This window comes from Arachis ipaensis, chromosome B03 (assembly GCF_000816755.2).
Source record: "Arachis ipaensis cultivar K30076 chromosome B03, Araip1.1, whole genome shotgun sequence".
NCBI classification, from domain to species: Eukaryota; Viridiplantae; Streptophyta; class Magnoliopsida; order Fabales; family Fabaceae; genus Arachis; species Arachis ipaensis.
In genome coordinates this window covers 124,698,494-124,709,085 of record NC_029787.2, presented here as the reverse complement: position 1 = coordinate 124,709,085, position 10,592 = coordinate 124,698,494, and the positions used below count along the sequence as shown (strand labels likewise).

Below are 10,592 nucleotides of genomic sequence, written 5' to 3'. Positions count from 1 at the left end.
AAACTCTAAAACATATTTTGAGAATACATATTTAATATTAGATATTTTTATCTTGTATTTAAATAATTTGAGAATATTTTTTTCGATAATAAAATTTAGTCGTTGTCAAAATATTTCGAATGTATTTTTTGTAATTTTTCTTTATTATTATTATTGCTCTAAACTGTTTTCTTTTGTTTTTTTGGTTTATAAAGACCGCTATCTAAGTTGTTGGGCTTCACCCTGTCATGGACAATATATGAATGAACTTAATATTATTTCATATGATGTTGAAGCCTGTGTTTTTTTTGTCAGAAATGTGTAGTAGCTTGTTAATCAATAAACGTTACATCAGGCTTAATGACCCACATTCAAAAACTAACAGAAAACTAAAAACACAAACGAGGCCAAGTGAGTGACTAATAAATGACTAAGTTCTTTGTAAATTGTAATGGGCCTCAGTAACAAATTATTAATCTGTCGTAGTAGACTTTTATTCTAAAAATGATGTAAGTATATTAGAGAAAAACTTATTTTATTTTTTGGTTCATTTGAAATAGGTGACATTTATATATAATTGTCTTTATGTAAATTTAAAATTAAAAGTCGTTATATAATATGTTAAATTATCTAACGATTTTTAATTAGTAATTTTAGATGAAGATAACTACACATGGCATTTCATTATTTTTTTTTCAAATAAATGAACTGTATTGAAAATATATGGTCCATATAAAGTTAAGTTTTGTAAGTTAGCATGCATGTTTTGCAGCTAGGTTTCTCCTTGGGGTAGTTTTATTATGTGACATCTCATCCATGCACACATGTTTAAAAGCACATGATTAACCATCATTTTGTGTCCCCCAAACATGCAACATTATTAATTCCCATTCCAACTATATGGTTGGCAAACATGAATCATGGCCATGTTACATGTATTAATTAGTAGTATTAGAGGGATGAATATATAATGCCCCCCAAGAGTTATTGCTAGCATGCAGCACATCATAAGTGAAGCAAATGGGAAAGAGAAACATTCTTGTCTTAGTAACAATAATCCCACACTCCTAAATCATAGTCTTTAGTTTTCATCACACACTCTGTTGGGACCTAATTAGATGCTTCCCAATATCTTTCAATCACTTTGTCTCTCCGTAGCAAAAACCGTTTAGATGGTATAAATTAATTAAAATTATAAATCACCTTGTTAAATCCAAAGAAAGTTTATTAAAACTGAGTTGAATTTTGTACATAGTTTTTTTTTACCTATTGCAAACTTCGTATGCCAAAAAGCTAAGAGAACCAACAATTTCCTAAGTTAAGTCGTATTGTAATTGTATATTTAATTAGGAATTAGCATTAAGCCCCACAAACTCCTATGTAAAGGGATAATTACGATTTTAGTCCTTAAAGTATAGGTCAAAAATATTTTTGTCATCAACTTTTTTTTTACATACAAAATCGTCCCTAAAGTTTAATTTGGTTTTAAAATCATTCTTACTTTAGAGACCAAAATCGTACAGGGTGATGGCGGAAGCGGAGGCAGAGGTAGACCGCGGATACCTTCTTCTTCCCTTGCCCCTTCTTCTTCTTCCCTTTTTTTTCGCAAGAGTAGAATCACTCTCTTTTTCTTTTTCTTTTTATTTCACAATTTTTTTTATTATGAATAATTTGGTCTAAAATTTTAATATTTAAGTAAAAATGACAATTTTAAATCTTAGGAACGATTTTGTATGGAAAAAAAAAATTAAAGACAAAAATTTTTTTTAACCTATACCTTGAAAACCAAAATCGTAGTTAACCCTTATACAAAATCATTGCTTACCTAATCACTATTCCATTCTTGCAAGCCTTAGACATACATGATGTTTCTTTTGGGAATTTGAATATTATACTATGCACGCACAAAGAGAAATAGGTTTGAATCGATTGAATGAACCTTATTATTCGGAAACTAATTCATGTAATTAGGAAGGCATCATCTTCTATATGTCGTTTCATCATCATTCAAACCCAAGCATCTACCATTCTTTCTCATGATTCTATTATTCTCTTCTTTTAAAATAATGGCCACTTTACTAATATTCCACCTTTTTAAAGAGATAAAATTCTAAAGTTAGGTGCCTTCATAAATCATAATATATATGCTATCCCAGCATCATGGAATTTAATACGCTATGAAAGGTAGATAGGGTACATGGAATAATATAATGTATTTCTATGACTATGATCTTCTATCCCTAGCATCATTTTCATTATTTGAGATAGCTTAAATTAGCGTGTTAATTAGCTTAGGATACGGATGAAAATTGCTGTTTCTTAGCCGAAAATATTTGGTAACTAAAAAAAACTTAATAAAAAACTGTCAGAATTTACCTTATTTAACATTTATTGATTCTATCAACAATTAATGAATACTAAATAAAATAAGTTCTCACAGTTTTCTTTTGTCTCTCTGACATTACTGTTTTTCGGCCATCATTATAAATTTATAACTACTCTATGGAATTAATTATATTGCTATATAATGAATTGGAAATAGTAACAATCTTGACGGCTAAGTAAAGGATTGAAGAAATATTGTAATTGAATCATGTCTACCTTTTACAAAATCTTGTTCTCTTAACCTAATAATATTATGCATCCTAAATTAAGACATTTTCCACTTTTTTAAGTGGGATCGCATGTAATTATGGAGAGGAATGTGGTAAGTTCTTTTGACTTTGAATTGAAGCCCCACAAGGTGACCAAAGGAAGCAATAAGAACTTTTAATTAACCTCTTTGCCTTGTATATATAACTGGTAAGACATGGATTCATCACTTTTCTAATAAATCCAAGAGAAGAAGTCAAGGAATTACACCCATGTCATGATAGCAAACTGCTCAATTTCTTATAAGATGGGTTCATACATATATGTAAAGAATTGTATAAAAAACAACATCAGAAAGTCAAACAAAATGTGATAGACAAGGAAGAAATTGATGCTTAATTAAATTGAGTTATAATAATTGAAAGAACTCGTTTTATTTTTTGACAAGTATTTACTCTTAATGTTTATACAAAGCTTACCATTTTGACTTGTAATGTTTATAATGTGTGCAGTCTCTTAAATTAGTTTAATTCAATTTTGAAAATTTATGAAAAATTGAAGTAAAATTACACTACTTACTAAATAATTATATCTTTCAATCTAGTGATAAATATTTCGCTCTTAAGATGAAGATACATTCTCAATCTGATCTCTTAATATATTTGTTTTTAGTTACTTACTTACACCTTAATTATATTAATTATCGTTAAGTCAATATCTTAACTAATAATAAATTTGAGTATTGAATACAATATTAATATGGTCGGTAATGTTAGAAGACAATAAAATATCAGCCCAATCTCTTTTATAGAATTTTTTATTTTTTAAATTAATAAATATTAAATAAAATAAATTTAAACTGTTTAAGCTGATTTATTTAAATTTTAAAAATAATTTTACCGAACACAATTATATTATACTTTGTGCTTATCAATAATTACTTTTATTTTAATTTATCAAGTATAGCTATTGCAATTTTTAGAAAACCAACTTTAAGAAGCAATCTTTGAAAAATAAAGAGTATTTTCAAGTTGGATCTTTATTAACTATTACAAATCCGAGTCAATGGTACAATTTTCTACATTCTGTGCCTATTTTATATTTGAACACACGTTATATGACAGATTTTCTTATAGTCCAGACTCCATTAAGAGAAAACAAGTTCCGTATTCCATGGAACAAATTATACTCTACAAAATTCTGAGAATTTTCCATTTTCGGAATTTTCCAATTATTTATTATTATAAATATATAGACCTTCAAAATCCACTTGGCACCCAAAGCGTGTAAAGTATAGTGTTCTTATTTACATACTAGACCCTCCTCTCTTTCACTTCTTTTACATATAAAACTAAGATGATTTCATTTCTAATGATTACATACAACCCCATTTGCGTATTTTGATATATATGAGAGAGAAGAGAGTAGAAGAAGCTAAGGAACATTGTTCTGAGTGAGTTCCCAAGGCATTGAAAATGGTGAAAGATTATTAATTTATTGTGTTGGATGGTTATGGAAAAAAAAAATCAAGATAAAAGCAAGCTAGTCTTGTTTTTGTTTATGGAACTACAAGAACGAAGAATGATATAAGTGTGAAAAGAAGCTGTTTCATCATCTTCTTCTTCTTCTTCTATTCAAGCATGTCAAGAACAATCCTAGTACCTTTTCTTCTTCTTCTTCTTATGGTTTGTCATGTGGCATGTTCTTTTGAAAATCAAACCTTTAGGCCATTGGAGGAGCTACGCAAGTTGAGAACCATAAGAAACCATCTTCAGCAAATCAACAAACCAAGTGTTAAAACAATTCAGGTACATACCAAATTATTAAATGCATTATTAGGCCAAGGCTATATATGATTCTGAATTCATTATTTGCAGAGTCCTGATGGTGATATCATAGATTGTGTTGTGTCTCATAGGCAACCAGCTTTTGATCATCCTCTATTGAGAGGCCAGAAACCGTTGGTAATTAATTAATTCAATTATTTAATTAAGGTTAATATATCTTATTAGAATCAATAACATTTTTAATTGGGATTAGTGCAGGATCCACCAGAAAGGCCAAAGGGACATAAGAGTAAGAGTGAAAAAATGAGTGAGAATTTTCAAGTGTGGAGCTTCTCTGGGGAATCATGTCCAGAAGGAACAATTCCAATCAGAAGAACAACAGAAAATGACTTATTAAGAGCTTCCTCTGTTACCACCTTTGGAAGAAAATTAATCACTTCTTTTAGAAGGGATACAACTGGTGATGGACATGAGGTAATTAATCATCATTAAATGCATTTAAACTATAATTAAATTAAAGCAGCATTTATATTAAAAATATTACAAGTAAGAGTAACTTCTGTTTCTTCACATATATATAAATAAAGAGAAAAAAAAAAGGATACTGACAACAAAAGCATAACTTGTGTGTCTTTTTTTTTTTTTTTACTATTTTCTTTTTCTTCTTTGTTTCTTTTGATAGTGAAACATCACCCTTTTCCTATTTATAGCGATCACAGAATTCCATGGTTCCTCAGGTTTGTTTCACCCTGCAGCTCCGAACTCCAAAGCAATAAGAGGCTCTTATTATTGGAAGAGTTTCAAGTGTACCGGAAATATCGGTGTTCCAATTGTTTTAACTGTTGATCTGAATTATAAAAAATATATGTAATATATATTAATTAAAATCAATAGTTAAAACAACTGAAACATCAATGTTGCCGATACAGTTGAAATTTTTCCTTTATTATTTATTCTGTGTCTCCAACTTGGTTCCTTAGCTTTATCACACTCCTATACAACTACATTTCTAATTTCTTAACTTTTACAAAATCCTAACCTTGTGAGATATAATAAACTTATTTTATATTGTTATATTTAATTAAGTAATTATATTTAGTAATAATAAACAAATATTTGTGTATGTAAATTGATGAAATTAATAATAAATTCAGCTTATTAATTATGGATTACTGATGAAAATGAAGTTATTATAAATAAAAATATGTAGTTAATAATATTTCACATACATACACAGCATGCAGTAGGGTATGTGAGTGGAGATCAATATTATGGAGCAAAAGCAAGCATAAATGTGTGGGCACCTCTTGTAGAAAACCAATATGAATTCAGCTTATCTCAAATTTGGGTCATTTCTGGTTCTTTTGGGGATGATCTTAACACCATTGAAGCCGGTTGGCAGGCATGCACTCTTCAATTTCTTCAATACAATTAGTTACTTTATTATGCTATGTTTTTGTTTATAATATTCAAAAGTTAAGTATACTTATTATTTCTTAAAATGCATGCTTCCTCTATATATATTTGGTTAGTACTCACAAGGTAAGGTAGCTAGCATATGCAACTACTATACACCTACCTCTCATTTTCATTCATGTGTTGAATTTTGTAACTTATTCTATTATGTTAATTTCAAGTAAACTTCATGCAGGTCAGCCCTGAGCTCTATGGGGACAGCTTTCCAAGATTCTTTACTTATTGGACGGTATGTATATATGTAATGATTAAGTTAATTGAAGCAATAATCACATATTAAATGGGGTGTGAAACTACATATACCATGTGCTATATATACTTTTGTATTCTTCTATTATATATATATATATATATATATATATATGCATCTTAGTTCATCCATAGTTATTGTATTTTGCATCTTTTGCATAGTATATGTTTTATAGATAGAAGTTGTGATTGGATAATGTGAATAGTATAGCACCTAGTTCAATTTTGTCCTGGGTTGGGTTGGTTGAGTGATCATTAGTCCTTGTTCTATCGGATTAAAAAATACAGTAAATAACTAAAAAATCGGTTTTGTTAGATAGACAATGACTTTTGTAAATAATGTGAATAATAGGCTTTAGAATTGACCCAATAAAGTAAAAAAATACTCTATCTTCAAATTATCTCATAAACCTTAACATTAGGATAATCATCTGTATACCTAATAAATTGAACATCCAACAATTGTTAACTGTGCATGAGTAAATCGAATCAAAAGAAATAATATTCCAATTAAAAATAATAAACATGATCATCTACATACCTTTGAACATTTGATATTTTCATTGTTTACATTATTTAGTATTCTCATTGTCTACCTATACTTTTTCTTAAAACATATATTTGCTTAAAGTGTAAGATAGATAGGAAAAGTGAGAATAATAATGATTCATATTTGTATTTATTGTTGTTGTTTCATATATATCTCTTTCTACAGACTGATGCATACCAGGCAACCGGGTGTTACAATTTGCTTTGCTCTGGCTTTGTTCAAGTTAACAATAAAATTGCAATTGGGGCAGCAATCTCTCCAACTTCTTCATATAACGGTGGACAATTTGATATTAGTTTACTCATTTGGAAGGTAATTAGATTAACTTCTCCTGGTTAATTACCGAATTTTTTTACCTTAGGAAAACAATAATACATTTTTTTAATGAAACGGCAGGGGTTAAAGTTTAAAATGAAGTAATACAGTACTATAAAATGATCATAGTTTTAATAAGGCTTGGCTTATTCTTGTTCTTGGTTTACAGTATAGTCCTTTTGTGAGAGAATGAGTGCGGTAAAACAAGATCAGATTATGGGTCCAACCCATCTAAAGGATAAAAGAGATTTTGTTTTAATAATGAGACATGTCAGAACAAGACTGATGAATGCATACCATTGGATTTGAATACTTTATTTTTTTCAACTTCAACAAAATATGCAAATTCTATTGGCAAATCAGCCAAACTGAAAAGCATGGTCTATTATGAAAATCTCGCAATGTGTATTTAAAATTTGTTACATAACATTAGAAGCAAAGGCAGCATGATTAATATAAACTTTCACTTGATAAATAGTTAAATATTTAAAGAAAATAGAAAAAATAAAGGAATAAATTGTAGTGCATAAATTATTCTATGCACCACTTTACTCTCTTTATTACTACTTTGGAACATTTCATGAAATCGCTCGGTGAATTCGAATAATGTCCTGCAAACTCTTATGATTTTTTGTTTACTTCTTTGAAAGATTCTCCTTCTTTTTCAAATTAAAGAGCTTATACTTCTGAGCTCCTCACCCTTTTTGCTTCTCCCTCAATCCTCATCTATTATTATTTTAACAAAAAATTCCAATATTTTGGATATTTCATTCACCACCTTTAGTTTCTTGATATCTTTTTGACCCATTTCACTTCTTCTCATGCTAGCTAACATGTGCCACTTAATCATTATGTCTTCGATTTGAGTAGCTTTGCTTTGCCACAAAAACAAATAAAGTGTGCCGTTGAAGAGGAGTTGTTTTTTTTTTAATTATATATTATTTTCTTAGTAAACAAAACTACTATTTTTATTTACTACTTAAATGATTACCTTTAAAAATAAATAAATATGATTAAATGACAATATAGTAGTTAATAGTTAGAGCATGTGCTAGTTTCAAGTTCAATTTTATTTTGGGTCATACGAGATGACACAAATTGACTATTTGTTATAAATAGTGATTTGAAATTAAAAATAAAATTTGTCCATCTTAATTCAATTAGAATTTTATATTATTTTTAATTATTTCGTCAACATAATTATACAAACGGCAAATTTTATTGATTTTTCATTAAGGTGATATCGATTTTATTTCATCAATTAATTCTAATGCAGATTTTAATTCTAAATCAATTCATTTATTGAAAGTATCAAAAGTGATACTCTAAAAATCCTCCTTTGGAGATGTTCTTAGTGTATCAAAGTTAAATTTTTATTTATTTATTTGTTTATTTAAAAATTTGATTATGACAGGATCCAAAGCATGGGAATTGGTGGCTTGAATTTGGGTCAGGGGTGTTAGTAGGGTACTGGCCATCATTCTTGTTCTCACACTTAGGGGACCATGCAAGCATGGTTCAATTTGGGGGTGAAGTTGTAAATTCAAGGTCTTCAGGGTCTCACACAAGCACCCAAATGGGAAGTGGACATTTTGCTGAGGAGGGGTTTGCAAAAGCTTCATACTTTAGGAATTTGCAAGTTGTGGATTGGGATAACAATTTGATTCCATTGAACAATCTAAAGGTTTTAGCAGATCACCCAAATTGCTATGATATACAAGGAGGCATTAATAATGTTTGGGGGAATTACTTTTACTATGGTGGTCCTGGAAGAAACATCAAGTGTCCCTAAGGGAATTAATTAATTAATTAATTAATTAATCATATAGAAGAATTATATATAGATATTAGATAGAGGTGAATCTTTTCTTCTTTTCCTTTTAATTTCTTTTTTTTTTTCAATTTTGGGATAGTACCCATTTTCCTCTCAAGTTCTTTTAGTTAGTGATCTTGGGTAATTTATTTTTATATGTTTAAATTAAAGTTCTAAATTGTTGATTCCTTTCTTTTCTTTTCTTTTTTTACTAACAGGTCATCCATTGATCACATATTGCTTTCTGGAAATTTTTGTAAATCTTGGAAGGAAAAAGAGTAAATATACTATATGATTCTTGGTATCCCTCCCAAAAATATTGGACTATTTAATTTTTCATATATGCTTTAATTTCCTCATTTCCTCTATTATTGTTCTTCATTGATCAGTTTTGAATTAAAAAAAAAAAGAATGCCAGATGAAAATAAAGTTTTAACATTTAATTAATTAATTAGTCTTTTTATATTCTTAAATGAGAGACAATACAAGACAAAACTTACATGGAAAAATAGAGTTAAAGTTTTAATTCTTGTAAATCATATATATGTTTTTCGTTCATGAATTGATTGAAGAGTTGTAACTTGTAAGTGACCACATATGCAGCAGCATGCGTTGCAATTCCGATCTTTATCATGATTGTCAAACGTCCACAATCCTTAAAGTACTCAAATTTATACATGCACCATTCAGCAAAATCATAGCTTTTTTTTTTTTTTTGGTGATTAAATCATAGCTTTTAATAATAACAAGTATGCACACATTGTGTCCAACTTGATAGTATTTACCTGCATTGATTACCCAGCTATCTTTTCCTTAAAGACTACGTTACTGCCAGCCATCATTTAAGCAATTAATGTATTATGTATATCCCGTTAATTGCAATATGTCTGTAGTGTACTTATAAATTAATGTATAGCATATATGAACGTATAATGAATATAATAATAAAAGGTAATGTTAGGAAGACAAAAAAAACACACCAGAATTTTTTTTATATAGTATTTGTTAATTGTTATATAACAAGTAATGAATGCTAAATAAGTATAACAATTATTGAATCTTTATTAAGACAAGTTCGGGCGATTTCTGGCTAATTCTTTTTTGTTATCAAACATTTTCGATAAATAAATAAGGTGAAGGGAGAATTGACTTTGAAGGCAATTATAATTTGTGACAGATGAATGTGGCGCTGCTCATTTAGGCTTTCGCATTCAGATTCAGTGAGTGATATACATATGTATCTCTCACTTGGACCACAAGCCAATGCATAGGAAAGGGGTTTAGTACTGAAAAAATATCAAGTGTTTCTTCTGTCTGAAGAACAGAGGCATATATACACAACATTATTATATTTTGGTTTTATGCTTTTTCTTTAATGTGATTTAATTTACTTTATTGTTTTTTTTTTTTAAATGCAGAACTATGTTTAGAACTTAGGATCACACACCTGGATGCTGTTTCTCGTTTGTCTCATGTATCGTTTGGCTTTAATCTTACCCAAAAAAAAAAAACAGAGTCTCCGTTTTTTAACCAGAAGTGTCTATATAATGTAATTCATTAGATTTAAAAATTTGAAATTGATTTTAGGGTTATAAAAGTTGAAGGTTTTTTGGGCAAGCAGATTGTTGTATATAACTATGTTCATGTACTAATGGCGAAAGTTGATAATACCTGTTAGCATAAACTATGAGTTCGACTGTGAGTATTGTAAGTAATTAACAAAAGGGTTAAAAATTGAATAATAGCTCAAATGACATAGTCTCTCCATACTCAATTAAGAGGCTGCGGGTTCGAATCTCATATCTTTGGTAAAAAAAAAAAAAAAAAAAAA

At 28.8% G+C, this 10,592-nt stretch overlaps 1 protein-coding gene across 1 annotated transcript; it reads left to right on the top strand.

The window, feature by feature from the left end:
• Window positions 3,871-9,078, top strand: LOC107631349. Its single transcript, XM_021119628.1, has 7 exons — window positions 3,871-4,379; window positions 4,449-4,535; window positions 4,617-4,832; window positions 5,596-5,760; window positions 6,010-6,063; window positions 6,799-6,945; window positions 8,363-9,078. Exons 1-7 carry the CDS (start codon window positions 4,212-4,214, stop codon window positions 8,738-8,740), a joined length of 1,215 nt encoding a protein of 404 aa, XP_020975287.1. The 5' UTR covers window positions 3,871-4,211; the 3' UTR covers window positions 8,741-9,078.

What these genes read in the sequence shown, in the direction of transcription:
- LOC107631349 (XM_021119628.1), top strand. Translation starts at nt 4,212, where the DNA reads ATGTCAAGAACAATCCTAGTACCTTTTCTTCTTCTTCTTCTTATGGTT. An exon ending in CAAGTGTTAAAACAATTCAG is followed by an intron (nt 4,380 to 4,448) that starts GTACATACCAAA and finishes CATTATTTGCAG; the next exon opens with AGTCCTGATGGTGATATCAT. An exon ending in CAACTGGTGATGGACATGAG is followed by an intron (nt 4,833 to 5,595) that starts GTAATTAATCAT and finishes ATACATACACAG; the next exon opens with CATGCAGTAGGGTATGTGAG.